This window comes from Phymastichus coffea, unplaced genomic scaffold (genome assembly GCF_024137745.1).
Source record: "Phymastichus coffea isolate CEN01 unplaced genomic scaffold, Cenicafe_Pcof_1.1 PCOF00099, whole genome shotgun sequence".
NCBI lineage: Eukaryota > Metazoa > Arthropoda > Insecta > Hymenoptera > Eulophidae > Phymastichus > Phymastichus coffea.
This window is the reverse complement of record NW_026706910.1, coordinates 876,458-893,215: the sequence shown is the minus strand read 5'-3', so window position 1 is coordinate 893,215 and position 16,758 is coordinate 876,458. Positions and strand designations below refer to the sequence as shown.

The 16,758-nt window shown below is 40.1% G+C and overlaps 3 protein-coding genes across 9 annotated transcripts in view; all 3 read right to left on the bottom strand.

Annotated features, from left to right (window-relative positions):
* Positions 1 to 260: 260 nt before the first annotated feature.
* LOC131670020 (long-chain-fatty-acid--CoA ligase ACSBG2-like) lies at positions 261 to 5,042 on the bottom strand. Of its 2 annotated transcripts, XR_009302418.1 has the most exons (11): positions 4,812 to 5,042; positions 4,694 to 4,751; positions 3,818 to 4,022; positions 3,618 to 3,752; positions 3,349 to 3,544; positions 3,179 to 3,280; positions 2,966 to 3,112; positions 2,042 to 2,884; positions 1,837 to 1,962; positions 1,458 to 1,706; positions 261 to 1,336 (listed from the first exon to the last, which is right to left on the bottom strand). XR_009302418.1 is itself a non-coding variant. In XM_058945311.1 (10 exons), exons 1-10 carry the CDS (start codon positions 4,875 to 4,877, stop codon positions 1,509 to 1,511), a joined length of 2,076 nt encoding a protein of 691 aa, XP_058801294.1. In that variant the 5' UTR covers positions 4,878 to 5,042; the 3' UTR covers positions 261 to 1,508. The 2 variants fall into 2 exon arrangements, 1 of the variants encoding a protein (XP_058801294.1); XM_058945311.1 differs by having other exon boundaries at positions 261 to 1,706.
* A 734-nt stretch (positions 5,043 to 5,776) lies between these two features.
* LOC131670045 (uncharacterized) lies at positions 5,777 to 7,766 on the bottom strand. The gene is made up of 3 exons (XM_058945358.1): positions 7,491 to 7,766; positions 6,587 to 6,877; positions 5,777 to 6,504 (listed from the first exon to the last, which is right to left on the bottom strand). The coding sequence occupies exons 1-3, from the start codon at positions 7,577 to 7,579 to the stop codon at positions 5,916 to 5,918; spliced, it is 969 nt and encodes a 322-aa protein (XP_058801341.1). The 5' UTR covers positions 7,580 to 7,766; the 3' UTR covers positions 5,777 to 5,915.
* Positions 7,767 to 11,151: 3,385 nt separating this feature from the next.
* The window catches only part of LOC131670029 (titin homolog), a 62,983-nt gene continuing 57,376 nt past the window's right edge, over positions 11,152 to 16,758 (bottom strand). For all 6 annotated transcript variants that reach the window (XM_058945325.1, XM_058945326.1, XM_058945327.1 and 3 more), the window contains 5 exons: positions 15,980 to 16,048; positions 14,721 to 15,110; positions 12,992 to 13,202; positions 11,320 to 11,398; positions 11,152 to 11,204 (listed from right to left, as the gene is read on the bottom strand). In XM_058945325.1, the coding sequence (XP_058801308.1) occupies positions 11,392 to 11,398; positions 12,992 to 13,202; positions 14,721 to 15,110; positions 15,980 to 16,048 (677 nt within the window). In that variant the 3' untranslated portion in view covers positions 11,152 to 11,204; positions 11,320 to 11,391. The remainder of the gene's footprint in view (positions 11,205 to 11,319; positions 11,399 to 12,991; positions 13,203 to 14,720; positions 15,111 to 15,979; positions 16,049 to 16,758) is intronic.

The window sequence follows — 16,758 nt, the reverse complement described above, 5'->3', positions numbered from 1 at the left end:
TCTCGTGTGATTTTTCCTTTGCTCAATCGCATAATAGGCTCCCACTTCACGGCTCTGCTGATATCGGTATGAATATTTACTTGCACCTCGTACAAATAACGGTCTCTGATTTTTTTCAGAGCTAAACCAAGTCAGCTCCACGGCTAAATTCTTGTTTTGTATTTTTACAAATTCATTCGCGTAATATCGTAATAAGAAAGATCACTATGGAGTGAGTGGTAGGTAATAGGATCTTGAATTTTTCGTCAAAAAGTTAAGTATGGCAATGTTCAATTGAGTTAAAAGCAATTTTTCACCGACAATAATTAATAAACTATTTTTACGGTACTTGGGGTCACTATATTAAGTCGTATCTGTAAAAAGTCTTTCATACACTCATAATCTGTCCCCTAACAATGTGTCGTTTCAACGGAACGAACGTCCGGCTAAAAGAGAATATTCGCTGCCATACCCCATGCATATATTTCATGTTTCACGTGCAATAATGCGTGTAAGAAAAATCGTTTTCTCCGTATAATTTACCTATTGTAGTTCAGGGTTATCGTCATATATTTATATAATAAATACAGTACAATGATTACAAAGGATGAAAGTCAGTTGTACAATAGCCTCAGCTTGTGATGACGATTTCAGACCAATCGAATAAACAGAAATTAAACGTATAATAATAATAAATGTAGGCTCGTCAAAACACGCTCGCTCAGCGTTACCTCCCCCACAGACACCTCTCGATAGATACAACCTCGTGCGAGTAGGTTATACGCTCTATACGAACTGTTATTTCTATAAGCCTTAAATGTTCTAGCACAAAAACAAGTATGTATACGTAGATCCGATCGTTTGAATTATGACTACAAAGCGCCCACTTCGGATTTGATAGTGAAGTAGCCAACCGTTTTATTATTGATAGCGACGGAAACGAGCTGCTTCCGTCGCTACGTTTGAAAAAGCTCGTTTGAAAAATGAAAGGATGGGACGTTTGGATATAACTTGAAACAATTAATAATTGATAAATAAATCGAAAACTAAATAAATTTGAAGAAAATAAGTTGAAAGTTGAATAAACGCCTGTTCGAGAAGAGCTTAAATTACGAGTTCCTGTGTGAATTGCCAAAAAGTACGGAAATGGTACAAGTTTAAAAACGAATGTCACTCGTTTGACATCTAGCGAGTAGTGACTGCGAACAAGTCATGACCGAGGCCTTTACGGGCTATGCTGATTAAAACCCATCTACGTATTATAGTTGTATTCACAAATACACTCCACGTGTATTTGTTGCTGAACGAGATGTTGACAGTATTTATAAGGTAGTTATCGAGTGTAGTCTAGAATTACCTACATTTATTAAACCAGAAAAATGAACATTTGAAAAGATTAGAATGAATATCGTAAATAATTATAATTATCTTAATTTGCACGAATTATTTTAAAGGATAGCTTGATATAAATAACTCACGCTCACAATATTCGTCACGAATGATTCGGGATATAAAGACAACTATTACTATCACTCTTTATACATGTCGTCGATGAGATCGGCATACTTGTGTAAAACTTCGTTTCGTTTGAGCTTCAATGTCGGGCCAAGTTCGCCAGTTGGTATGGAAAAATCGTGAGGTAGAATTCGAAATTTCTGCACTCGCTGAGCATTGCTTATTGCCTTCTCGTTCGCTCGGTCTATCGCTTCGCTGATTTCTCGTTCGATCTGTTGGGCGCAAATTATTAATGACGAGCTACAATGTCGAAAACCAGTGGAATGTTTGAACGAACGAGCTTGCGGAAAATGTATTTGAATGAAATTAGTGACTAATAGAATTATTCGAATGTTTAGTTACCACATGATCCCGCGTAGTAAGGACTTCCGTGACCGTTGTCGAAGAGCTTCCCAAAGCTTGTGCCCAGTTAAGTGTCTTCTCGGAAAAGGCATCTAAAGGCGCTCCAGTCTCGACATCCATTTGCGTCTAAAATAATGAAAAGAAAAGAAAAGAAAAGAAAAGAAAAGTTAGGAACCCGTAAATAGCCGTAAATTGGACTGTATACCTTGAGCGCGATCAGTATCGTGAGATACTTTCTGGTATCCCCGACGAGCATGGCATTGCTGATAGCCGGGCACTGTTCTTTGACGAGATCCTCGATGCGAACGGGAGGAATGTTTTCACCGCCGGCAGTGATAACGAGCTCCTTGATTCTGCCGGTGATATATAAAAATCCATCGGCGTCCATCTTCCCGAGATCTCCGCTGTGCAGCCAGCTATTTTGGTCTTTCGTCTCGTTCGTCTTCTCGGGATTGTTCAGGTAGCCCATGAACACGTGTCTCCCGTTCATGCAAATTTCACCCTCGCCACGGTCGTCCATATTGTCCAATTTGGTCGCGAAACCGGGCAAAGTACGGCCGATGCTACCTAATCGAAATTCTCGACTGGTCGTTATCGTGTGGGGGCCAGCGCACTCGCTCATGCCGTAACAATCCATGATGACTATGTCGAAGCTCATGAAGTACTGCTTGACGTCGCTGCTCAGCGGTGCCGCTCCGCTGATGTGCGAGTGGCATCTGTCCAGTCCTAGGCTCGCCTTCAGTTTGCCGAAGACCAACCACTTGGCAAGCCTGTAGGTTGTCGACTTGGGTTCGATGCCTTTCATGCGATTCGTATTGGTTTTGGAGCCTTGAGCCCGAGCCCAACCGATTATCCAACTCCTGACGAGGCCGTCGTTTTGTAACGCGGCTTGCATTTTCTCGTGAATTTTCTCCCAGACGCGGGGCACGGCGAAGAAGATCGTCGGGCGCACGGCGAGCAGAGTGTCCAGCAGGCTTCCTTTCAGAGCGTTCTTGTCCGCGATGTGCACCGTCGCGGCTACGGCTATGCTCAAAAACACGTCGGCGCACTACCGAACAATATCGGATCTTCAATTGATAGAGCCATTAAAACGACGAGGCCGCCCGAAACGTTGCCAGACATGCCATACCTGCGCAGCGCTGTGAGACAATGGTAAAAAACTTATAATGACTTCTTGCGCCTCCCTCAAGCCTAGCATCATCTTAGTTGCGTCTGCGTCGCTCAGAAGATTGTCGTGGCTCAACATCACGGCTTTCGGGTTTCCCGTAGTTCCCGACTAGACAGACCATCGGTAATTTCGCCGTCATTCGTCCTTATCTTTTATTATCGCAAACCAACTCACCGTATACACGAGGGTACAGCATTCGTTGACACCGATCGTTTTCAAGACTTTGTTCAGCTGATTATCCGATTGCTTGCGGCCTATTTCCAACAGCTCGTTCCACTGCGCGTTCCTCAAACGGCAATCACTTGTGATATTTCGCAAATTACATTGACAATTGGAGTACTCACGCTTAGAACGTTCTTGGCTTTCGGGATGCCCTCGTATTGAACAATAGCTTTTAACTTTGGAAGATTTCCTTTGATTTTCAGAATCTTTTTTAGTTGGCTATTGTTCTCCACGACGATAATGTTGGCTCTGCTAGTTTGAGCGCAGTATTGGCAAGCTTCTGCCGAATTGGTAGTGTAGATTCCCGCGGCAAAGCCACTGAAAAAGATCGAACGCGCGTTAGTTATTTGGATAATTATTCGAAAGGAGGACTTTCTTTCGATTGGCTCACCCCGCGTAGATGGCCGCAAGATCCGCGATGAACCACTGCGGCGCGTTGAACCCGAGTATGCAAACGCTGTGATGTCGCTCGAGACCCAAATGCAGAAACGCCTTCGCCACAGATCTGACTTGACTTTCGTATACCCTCGAATGTTGAACGAGCAGGCAATCAGAATTCGATAGATTTGCCGCGCTTGAGAAAGTACTTACCTGTAAGTGATGATTGCACGGTTACCGTCGGCATCGGGTTGAGAAACGAGCGCCGGCCTGTACGGGTAGTCGCGAGCCGCGCGAGCGAGCAGCCCCGGCACCGAAATTGGCTCGTGGTCGTCCGACTGGTCGTCGAATTTGACGCGAACTGTGCCGTCCGGCTCCCAGGTAGCGTCAACGTCCGACGAGAGAATCTGTTCGGGACCTGAAAAGCCAACGCTTGGCGCGTCATTTCTTTTCGCATCGCGAAAACTACACTTGGATCGATGAAGCAATAGAGCCGACGCGATCGCTCGCTTGCGTTCGCTCGGCTATAGAGCTTTGTCTTTCTTTACAAAGTATTTTCAAGTGCCAGCAACTCGCCACGTTTCTTTGTAATGTGCAGCATAAGGCCGACCAGGCTGCCTCGTACCGCTTAAATCTGCTCGGGAAATCATCGACAAGATGGAAGTTGCCTTGAAATGCCATGCAAATTTATAATTGGAAAACGAAATGCTATTGCGACCGACCGGCTAGATGTGCGGTTAGTTTGTACGTCAACGAGCAAACTACTCGACTTAACGACATAATGTTTAGATTAACCCGAATGTGCACTCCCGCGGCAACGCAATCAATTTTGAGTACCTACTAATTATCGTATAGTCCGTTTACCTTGACAATCTGTCTACATAGATGGTTAATAATTCAGTATGTGAATTAGCTATTGAGGATGTTGACTTTTATTATTATTTTGATAATTCGTAGCCCGTTCAAAATCTTATTAATGAAATAATTGAATCAGTGTACACGTTGTCAACGTGTATCGGTCAACGGTAAGTAGTAGATCAGTTATACGTACTGGATTGCTTCGCGGAATTACAAGAAGAAAGAACGTACCATCCAAGCCTGTTTCACTTGGCACACCGTATCGAGGAAAAGGACGAGAGTTCGCCGCCTGAAAGCGCAGACGTTTTCAGTGGTAGGTCGATCAATCCTTATTCCTTTGCGAGCTCACCTTCACGTCGACTTTACCAAATCCATTAGTTATCGTGTACACTGCTACTGGCTTAACGGATGCCATTGCTTGCGAAAACGACAATAACGAAGCGACGAGAATGCTTTGCGAGCTGCGCGTCGTTACAAGGAACGCAGCTTTTCGTAGCTACGTTCGTCGAAAGCACGCATCCCTTCTCGCAGTGCCGCCACGAAAAAAGCTGGAAGAACCGAAGCCGAGCGAAAGCTACCGATTCCGCAATCAATGTTGCACTACTTGCGGGGAGATTATACCCCCGGACTCGCGAGCTCGCCCGCGCGGCACGGATTCGTGCGCTAGCTTCGAGCTCGCGCCTGCGCTCTTGTTGCGGACTCGGCATGCAATAGGGGTATTTTAAACGCAACGTTCCTTCGTAGAACAGTAGAGCACTGACAGATTTGCGGTTTACGCGTGCAATGCAATAAACATCAATGCAAATACATCACAGACTGTCGTTTATTCATTAAGCTCTATGGATGAAAAGTTTTATTTTTTGCTTTATCTCGCGATTGCCAGAGAACGTCTAAACGGGACTCATTCTATAGCCGCGCAATTAATCAATGTCCCGTTCGAACGAACACACATCGAATTGGAAAGCTTTCTCAAGAACTTGTTCATCGAGCAACTCTGAGATGTAGGTATGTTATTTTTATAGATCATTTATATCGATTTAATCTTATTTTTGAACTACTGCCAATCACCCTGCGATACCTTTTTCTCTCTCCGGAATCAATAAAATTATTCTAGAACAGTCTAGATAAAATCCTCGACCCACGACATTTTATGCCTCATCAAATTGGTTTCATCGTCAAACAAAGAAGCTTTTCGTACTCAACAGTTTACATTATTTCAATAACTTATGAAATGTTCGATTGGTCACATGAAAGTGGAATGCAAATCAAAAGAATGTTATAAGAATGATTTTATTTCAAGAACGAATTGGATCACTTTTTATACACCATGATTACTTGCTGATAACGTATCCGCTGCAAGGTACAGCCGGATGCAGGAATTGACATCAGTAACGTTTATTTGACAAGGTAAGACACGCTCTCGCAGAGAAACGGGAGGGAGAGACGTTAATGTCTACTGTCTGCGAAAAAAACACTGACGCTCGTGGTCCTTTAGACGCCAGGGCGGCATCCGCGAACCGCAGCCGAAAGCGCGGTATCGACAGTCGACCACGTGGTACGGCGGGTCTTCCTGGAGATGAAAGCCATGTTCGCGATGCTGGCCGAGCTCCCCGACCGAGCAGCTCGGGCCGCGGCGATCCTTGTAGATGCAAATGTCCTCGTGGGCCCGGAGGCGCCAGTGAGGCGCTCGCACGTTGCAGCCGACCGACTGGAAGCGGCAGGCGACGCGTTCCTCGTCCTGCTCGGCGCTCGACGGCGGTGGCTCTCGGCTCCCGTAGATGCACGCGTCCTCGTGCCGGGACAGGTGGTGGCGGGCCAGGCGCACGTTGCAGCCGGCGGACTCGAACCTGCAGTGGGCGTGGTCGGCCTCGGGCGACGGCTCTCGGTCCTTGTAGATGCAGATGCCCTCGTGACTGGGCAGGCGCCAGCGGGACAGCCGCACGTTGCAGCCGCGATCCTCGTACCGGCAGGCGCGTTCGTCCGGCTGGTCGCGTACGCCGACCTGCGCGAGCTGCGCCTCGTTGTCGTAATTGTACTGGCACCTGAACAGAGGGGGGCTGCTGGCTTGAGCGGTCGGCCGGACTTACCGCGAGCGGCGTACTTGCCGCTGCTCGACGGGCTTACCGAGGAACGTGGACGTTCCTGAGCGCCTCCACGAACTTGGCGCTGCAGCCCAAGTGCGCGTAAGGGCAGTCGAGCAGTTGGGGCTCTTCCGTGGGCATCGGCCGCGGCTGCCAGTGCTGCAAGTCGTCCAGGTTCGGGGCGCTGGGCGGCGGCCGATGCATCGCCGCGGCGTGCTCGTAGGTCCGCGGGCTCGGCGCCGCTATCTCGCGCAGCGGTCGCAGACATTGCGGGCAGTTGAAGTAGTACGGCCGGCAGCGCTGGCATATCACGTGATCGGTATCGCACGAGAACCTGCAATTTTTCCATTTCGCCAATCGTCACCGAGCGATTCGTATTCTATTCTCAGAGCTCGCGTTAGTTGGATTCCATCGTTGTAAGCCGAAAAGCTCGAGACCTCGTCGTTTTTCAGGAGGGAAAGGAACTAAGAACAAACTCAAACTTGCGCCAACCGAAAAATGCCGTTTCCTACTTTTTCAGGGTCAAGCATTTTCATCTTCACTGGCGCTCGCGTACCTTACTGAAAACAACCAACTTGACGATCGATCATATTTATTATTACATCATCGTGAACTTAGCGATTGGATAAAAGATAAGCACTGCGCGAAAAAAGAATCGACTGACGAAGACAATGCCGATGAGTCAGTTCTAAAATTAAAGCTGTCTTCGTAGATAAGTGATGTGGGTATGGAAGTAGCCACGTAAGTTTGTTGCTCCCGTTCTCGTCGGTATTCCAAATTACCCTATGTATTATTTTGAGGATAACGTATTTAAAATGGAAAATATCATCGTTTTACAAAGCGAAACGATTGACTGGTCTACCTAGCATCTTTCACACGCGACAAATAATAGCACGAGTTTTGTTTGAGTTTGCTTAAGTTTGAAAATGGATAAAATTTCGATATACCTCGGCGAGTATGCCATCTCCGTTAGACATATGGGACAAATGCCCTCGCTCTTAAATTTTTCTTGCAAATTTGGATAGAGCCGTGACATCTTGACTCGTTCGGCAGGGTACAATGCACAGATTCAAACGTGTAACTGAACGTTAGAGTTTAGAGTTGTGCAGCTCGTTACCGGACTCGCTCGCAAATATGCGCACACCTATGTACAGCATTCAGCAATGAAACCGACAATTTATCGCAGAATGACTAACAAAAATTTCACGTTAGGTGTTGACTCGTTCGCGCTTTACAATCAACTGACTGTCCTTGGTAGCAGCTATTCTATCTCTCATATCAGCCTACTGATAAAAAAAAGCGCGACGAAGACTCGTCAGGTAAGCGGTAATCATTGTTCATGTACAGAATGAAGGTAGAGGCAAATATTGTCAAATTTTACCGCGGCGATTTTGGTGTTTCGTATAATATTTGCACTCCTGAGATATCACGAAAGGAGAATGCGAGAGTGCCATTTTAGGCCATTCTGATCGAAAAGTCAATCGGAGTACGCTCGCGCTGCATCCAAGAGATAACGTTTTAACATCAGTTTATTGCTCAACGGAAAATCGCGCTTAGCATAAATATACATATGCCTTTGGTAGCAAAATTTTCAACTAACATCAATGCAAGCTGTGTTAAGGTATTTCTATTGCCTAGTGCTCATCTTCGGGTAGCCGCGCGATTAAAAAAATATTTTTTGTCTTCTACGCGCTCGTTATAAAAAAGTTATTGATAAACGGAAGCGAAAAAATTTGGAAGTACTCTTCATATATCTAGTTTCTCATAGTCGTTGACCGAATTCGATATCTACTTTTGTTTGCCTACAAAAAATAATAACCTGAAAAATGCCAAAATTCGTAACTTTGATTGACAAAAATCTGTTGTGAATTTTTGAAAATCAAAAATTTGTTTATGCTACATTATTTGATAAAGTTTCGAGAGTACGTCTATCAGTATATAGGTCTTAATACTCATTTTAAAAAAATGTTAGAAACTATATAGAGAATCTGCGTGGTGTTGCGGCGACAATTTTTGGCACTTTTTAGCAACATCTTTAATAATAGCGTAACAAAATCCACGGCAACCTATAATTTTGAACATGGCAACTGGCTTAAAATTTAATTAGTTTCATTCTGTTTAAGATTGGTAATGTTCTTGAATTTCTTCCGAAGTTATTTCTGAAAATACATTGAAAACTACATTGGCTATTTCTAACTGAATTTTAATATGAAAAGAAACTGAAGAAAATTACAAAACTTTGACACAACGAAGCTCATAAAACTTTAAAGCGATTTACATGTTCAAATTTATAAGTCGCCGTAGTTTTTTTTAGATTATTAACCCTTAACTTGCACACCTCATTTTGGCCACGTAACTGCTCGGTGGGGTAAATCTACCCCAGCCCGAAAAACATCGAATAAATCAGAGAATTTTAGATATTTTGCTATGAAAATTTTTTCTACTATATTTCAAACCTTTTACTACAAAAAAATAAATTCAGGTTAACAATTTTTAATGTTACACACACTGAAAAAAATTGTTAAAAAAAAAAAATAAATTTTATTTATTGTTAAAAATTGCCTGGGGTAAATTTATCCCACATAGTAGTTAAGGGTTAACGAAAATGTTGCTAAAAAGTCACCGCGATGCCACGCAGATGCACTAAATAGTTTCTAGAATGTTTTTTTAACGAGTATTAAAGTCTATAAACTGATACACGTACTCTCAAGATCTTATCAAATGATATGGCATAAACACATTTTTGATTTTCGAAAATTCACAACAGATTTTTGTCCAACAAAGTTAAGAATTTTGGCAATTTTCAGGTTATAATTTTTTGTAGACAAATAAAAGTAGATATCGAATGCGGTCAAAGACTATGAGGAATTAGGTAATATGAGGAGTACTTCCAAATTTTTTCGCTTTCATTTATCATAACTTATAACTTTTTTATAACGAGCGAATAGAAGACAAAATGTATTTTTTTATCGCGCGGCTTTCCGAAGATGAGCACTTGGAAATAGAACCACCTTCAATTACATTACGAATGCATCTGTAGGGCTACGATATATTTTTAAATAGAAATAAGTGTTAAATAGAATTTTTTAAACAAACTTCGATAAGTACATAGTGTTGAAAATTTCTTAAAAAAAAAATTAATTTTACTCGCAAGGCACGTCAGATAATTTTTCTTCTCCTACTGTATCAAAAAAAAAAATTATCGATTGACCATGATAAAGTACTCACCTGACTGCTTTGACATCATTCATAGTGGTCCAAACGATAATTCTGAATTATATTCAAAAAAGTTTCAGACGAAAATTTAGGGTAGAAAAGGAAAAATGGACTGAAGAACAATGTAACGTAAAATATGTTTTCCGATTGATCAAGATGAAAAGGAAATTATAAGAAATGAACAACGCAGAATGTTTAGTTTGAATTATCGAAATACATATTAGTAGAAGCATTTTTCAAGACTTTATTAGATGCATGTGATTGTGTGCCTTTGGTCCTTAGGTCGGGTGGGCTCTAGGCAAGTCTATTGAATGCAGCACAGTGTACATTATTACATTGTAATTTATAAATTTTCGGATACATAATCCATTTTTAATTAATATAATATTTCGTATATTAATAGAATATCTTTAACGCTAGGAGATTTCTACAGGATAGCTTTTACATTATATAATTCATAATCTTCTGTTTCGTGTGTTTTCTTATAATATTTGATGTCGTTTACATTAAAAGCTAACGCCTCGTTACAATACAAAGTTGAAAGTGTTTCCTTAAACATTAGAGGTCATCAAAATTTCCTTAAATATATTCCAACGTCAAATATATTCTGATTTCTTTTTGTTGAATTTTATTTATTTATTTATTTTTAGTTTTATTTCATCGTCGTTCATCAGCATTTAAGAGAATAAAAATTTCAATAACGATTACAAAAACAGTCATCTTCGTCACATCTCCTCAGCAATATTCATATCTATAAATAATAAAAATCTCCACCATGATAAAACTGCGTATAATTCATTACAATCGCATAATCGTACATTTATATATATAATTCATAGCTACAAATAATTATAAATATACACAATGAAAATGATTGTTAAGAAATAGAGTTCATTAAATAAAATTCAAATGTACAATAATTAATAATTACTTCGTCGTATCGGTCGTCTTAAAAACGCGATGCCTTGCCATTGCCTCAAACCAGCAAACTTCGCAAGAGGTAAAACTCTCGTAAAAAAGAGAGGGAGAGAGAGATGGAGATCAAAAAAACAATGTATTTATTATTGTATCTCCTTGCTTTGTTTTGTAATATTTTCGTTTTTGTTCGCCTGTTATTATGCGTCGCGCGCGTTTGGGCTTTGCGGAATGGCAAGTCAGCATACACAGGGAAAGCATATACGGATATTACAATACAATGATATCGCGTCCACCGAAAGCCTACGGAAATTTGATTTCGCCTCTACATCTCTGTGGACGGGACGACTAGCGCGCGCTTTAGAGAGCTGTTGCTGCTGCTGCTGCTGCTGCTGCTGCATTTTGCGAAAGCTGCGGAAATCTATGAATCCTTGCGCTCTTCCGAGATGAATTCCTCGACCATTTTCAGCGTAGATTCGTCGCCCAATGGGGCTGACGTCGTCACTGTGGTTCGCGTGATTCTCGTTATCCTGTTTCAAAACAATTACTTATGTATACGTGCTTTTTTATGTGATACAAAAAACCTGCCCTCAAATCGATAAAAACGCGAAATCACTTCGAATTTCAATATCGTTTTCAAATTACCTTTCGTGTGTCTCGGGATTAATCTCAGTCGTAGTCGTCTCCATAAAGGTTGGTTCGCTTTGTTGCAAAAAGTCATTTTCTGTGTAAAAAGAACGATAAACTTGAGATCAGTAAGCCGTTAATTTATCATATCGGATATTATTGCTTTCCATTTCAATGCTGACCTTCATACAAGTTCGACTGATTCATTAATTCTTTACGATGCAACCTTTTTTACATCATGCCCATACAAGGGTTTTCATAATACTAGACACATATGACAATAAATAAAATAATGATAAAATAAAACATTTGGTAATACACCGTACTTTACGAAATCAGCCAAATTATAAATGCAGCCAACGTAAGTGTTTTCACTTTTGCACGTAAAACTTGGTATTTTACAAGAGAATCATAACAAAATATACACTTTTTATAAATTTATACTTTATATAATATGAAAATATATACTAAATATGTACTTTATGATAATATTGAAAGAAAAAATGTTGATTCAAGCATTTTCAAGTACAGTCTTTCCTTCGATAACACGAAAAGTTTCTTGTGATTATAATCATTATTTAAAGTATGCTAAAGTCGGCAATCATCTTTGAGATTTTAAGTTTAATTTTGGCTAAACAGAATTAACAAAATATGTTTTTTTGTCAATTCGAATTGGTTTAATTAAACTCAATTTTTGCAGAGTAATAGTCGATTTCTTATTCGGAGGCTTATCAATAAACATTATTTTAAAGTATATCACATGACTATAATGACGATGAATATGTATGATGATGAAGTAAGTATATTTAAAAGTAAGCCAAATTTTTGCCTTCCTTATTTATAACAGAAAAGCTTATTTTGTTCGAAGGATCGCTTGTAGCTTTCATGTTTTGAGCGTCTGTAATAGGCAATTCTCTCTTCTACAATAATTCACAAAAAAAACGAACAAAATATAAATATTAAGTGTGCTACACGCAGCGAGCTTGTGATTTGAGCTTACAACAGTTTTAAAATATCAAAGCTTGTAAAAGCTTGTAAGTATGAAAGAAGCATTTTGTTGCGCAATGTCAGACAACGTACCTAATATGTATGCAAAATAGTTTCTTTTTCTTTAGCTTGCCTTGAAAAATTAATTTATTCATCAGAAATAAAAAGTGTAACTACGTTTGATATTGCTTAAAGTCGATACCAGTGGTAGGTGAACATTTCTTGAAAAAAAGAAACTCTGTCGTATGAAATATTTCGAAGCGAAACATTTGTCTAGATGAATGACAAAATAGCTTCGTCGCCTTATCAATCCTGACGTTATACCTTCAGTCGGTTGGCCCCTCATACACTTTAGCTTTATCTTGAGAGATTTGTTATGATTGTCGTAACGACTATAGATGACATTTCAATATCGAAGGGTCTACGAAGTTTTTGTAGAGTCAGTACGTGCGTTATAAGTTGAGTTCTACGTAAAGGTTCAAACTGCTTCTTTAATCTACTTGACATGCACATCGTGCGACGTTCATAGATATGAATACTTTGTCATGCACTACGTATGATATTTACAAATTTCTACGACTAGTTGGCATCAGAAAAATAAAGCTTATACCTGTGGTTCGTATCGATCTCTTACCTTTCCGAGCGATGGTGTGGTTTACTCATCATAGGAAAATAATGTAATATACTATTTTCTGACACGTACCTAGTATCCCTTAGGGATTGACTAGAAAATATGCTGGCGACGTTGCCAATCGTTTGGGGCTCCAGTGCGAAAATAACGGCAAGCAGGGCGATTAGAATTGTGAGGATAGCGATCATCCGACAAGAACAGCTGCCGGATGGCTTACTCTTCTCCATTGGCAATCTCGTGGACTCGGCAACGATGTGACCATTAGGACTCTCATTCACGTCTCCTACATCAGGAGCTCAATCATCATCCGGTTACCCCTTATCACTTTCGCGCAGGAATTTCGGATTGATATAAGTGATGATTTTGCTAGTTAAACGCGCTTTTGGAGTGGAGTTTTACTATATTTATTCTTTACTACTTCAATTTATTACTTTATTACTTCTTTAATAAACTTCGATTTATGAAATTTCGATATTTATTGGTTTACTAAAAATACTTAAAGTTTTTTTTTCATAAAACTCTGTAATGACGATAATGTTAGCAAATTTTTAATTCTAATTTAAAAAAAGGGCATAGTCGGATGAAAAAATCAAATATGCCTGAAAAGCGTGAAAAAATTTAAGAGTATCATTACGTTCAAAGAAAATTATACCTCATCGCCGATTTTCAAGCTATTAGATCCATACGTAGGCGCACTATTTCAAATTTTCTTATTTTCTTAACATTTTTATCCAATTCGAAAGAGTTTCTAAGCTTATTTGAAAACAGTTTTTTTTTAATGTCACGTAAATTATAAAATATAGAAAAGAGAACCCTTCACTTGAAAAAACTACGTTATTTTTTTAATAAAAATACATTTAAATATGTTTGTTTGGATATAGATCTGCTATAACTTACAATGCATACGGGAAAAAAAAATATTTCCAATCGTATTTAAAATTTTGAACTCTGCAAATTGGTAAAGAGGTACTTTTTTCACGCAAATATAACAGTAACGTCTCCTGAGGCAGATTTGACTATCTTATTCAGTTAGACCCTATATCGATTCTTGCTTTTGTTGTTCTTGTTTATGAAAATTAACGTAAGAGCTAATTTAGCACGACTCTACTCCAGATAGAGGTTATGACGCTCGAAAGAAGAGAAATATTGCATCAATCCGAAAGACACGTGAGGCGCAAAATAAAAAGATCGCGATACAGATGATGAATGTCAGCCGCACCAGAAAAAGCCCCCGCATCCACCTGGTAGTCTGAAGGTCATTCCTTTTGTTTGATAATGCTTTTAAAAAATGTATAGCCACGAATTATTGCAAGAGAAGGCCTGGGGTCATGATGATATTACGAAATTGGTATTTGTGACAGAGAAAGGTTGATCAGCACCCATCCCGCACGCACCTGTATGATTATATAACCAAAACGCTTTGTGAAGAGAAAAAACCATACCATCACACGCTGTCGTTTGTTCTTTTTGACTCGTCGATAGTCATAAAGTCTGACCACAAGCTTTGTTTTTCTGTTGAGCAAAGAAGCAACATCATTCATGCGTGTCGTAAACGAAAGTGCTACAAGACTTTATGGGTACTACGATCAAGTATAGCTGTGACAGAAACCACATGCAAAGCTTTCAGCTGCAGGCGAAAGAAAAAGAAAAGCGAAAAGCGCCACTCATACACACGCACAAACGGATAAAACACCGATTGAAAAGAGAAAGAGAAAGAGAGAGAGAGAGAGGGAGAGAGCGGGGTATGTACAAGTGAAAGGCTTACTCAGAGGGCTTAGATATGTGAGACTGAGACATCTACCTTGGTCGTCCTCCATTGGGGATAACTCGGCTCCCTCGTGGAGCGCGACATCAGAACCACTTGAACTACCCAATGTCCGCCTTTTCCCACCTCGTCTTCTCTGGGGACTTCCTTCGCTTTCCGTATCGCTGATCGTTCTCGTCGACCCATTGTTGTTGTTGTTGCTCACCGTCCTCGGCTCGTCACCCGGCGAGGCCTCCCACAGTTCTGCGGGTGCGCTCGCTTCGCTCATCGTTCGCCAGGAATCAGTCAAACGTCGCTCGGATTTCTCGGTGACGTTCATCTCCTTGGCTAACTCATCCTCGGGCGACTCGTGAAATGTAGTCATCATCATCCTCGTCAATTCGTAATCTGCTACGGTAGTCGCATGTCTCTCTACAGTCTCATGCCCTGAGCCATTTATTCAACGTTGCACGAGAAGGGAACAAGGGAGAAATAGAGCGTCAATAAGCCACACAATAATAACGTCACACACTTGCCTCTCTCTATTGCTTTGGCGTCCCTCTACGTTTCTTTTTTTCTATTTGCTTTTAAGGGAGTTTCTATTGGTAAGGGTCGTTATCAAAGCGACGGATTATTCATTTCAGTAAAGGTGCGCTTTTGCTATTGATTTTTTAGTTTTATCGATGTTTTTTAATTGGTTAGTCGCAATGTTTAATAACACGTATGCAGGAATAAAATTTACGTTCAATCGTTAAGTATTTCAATTTATACGCTCCAGTGTATGTCTATTTTTGAAATAATTAAAAATGGATCTGACAATACTTGTTGAAGCGGATAAACTTTCACACTGGAATTTTTGCAGTGAATGTCTAAAACATTGGTCGATTTTTTACTAAAAGAGGTACATCACAAATAAAAGATGATTGTATGGAATATGTGTACACAAAATGATCAAACGGAGAGTTGCAACATTCAAGTCTAGAATGAGACTAGATGAGTCTGCAGAGATTTTTTTTTTCGTTTTCTCTACAGAAATGAGATGTTAGTCAACAAGATGGTATGATAAAAAGTCATAATTAGAAAAATACGGGCCAAGTACCTTTCCAATAAAATACATGCAATACAAGTTAGTGTATAAAGGAAAGCGTCAGCATGTGCTAACTAGAGAAGATAAAGCTAAATATAACCGAGGGCACCAAAGGAACATATTTGTAATATGATGTAATAAACATACTGATCCTTCGACCTAAATCAGTGTGGTGTTTTTCATTATGATAGATGACGTCAATAGTGGCTGTATCGTGTGGGTAAATTACCTGATTGCTTCTGCGTAAGGGCATTGTCAGCTAGCAGCTGCGCTCGTTTGGCCGCTTCCTCGGTAATATCTGAAATACAGAAACAAACGAAACATAAGTCTGACATGTGCATCGATTAGGGTCACATTAAAAGCAGTGATTGTAACAGAGATTAGGATGAATGATGTTTTTTTCCAGCATAGTATGCCTCGTATCATGCGTCACTAGACACTGGCTTCCTGTTAATTTCAATGAAATTTATTACTTACTTTGAATTATTCGAAAAAAATAGTGACTATTGTAAGCTCGGCTAAATTATAAATAACTAATGAGGGAGGAAACAAACGATAAGTTAAACGGGTGAATGAACAAATCAAAATTGTGAACAAAGGTGTCTTTAATTGCGATTATATATTTTATCCAATTCTCGTAGAGTTGTGCTAAACAGCGAACAAACCTGGAACCATGCATCAAACAGAGGTAAAAGCTATTAAAAAATCAGAAAAAATCATAAAAAACAACAAAAGAACACAGAAAAATAACATTTAAAAAATCATGGTAATGTATACGTCGTATGATTTTTTTACGAAAAGACACGTTGACGGTAAGATGGAATATTTGGATATCACATTGATTAACCTATCTTTAATCTTGGACATTTGTTGTATAACTGATGAACTCGTTAATCCTAATTTCACTGTATCGATTTTATCTTTTCTTCGCGATGATCAAGATTAAAGAAGTTATTAGGCATTGTTAAAAAATGAGATCACAGAGAAAGAAAAATAATGAATAGCTGT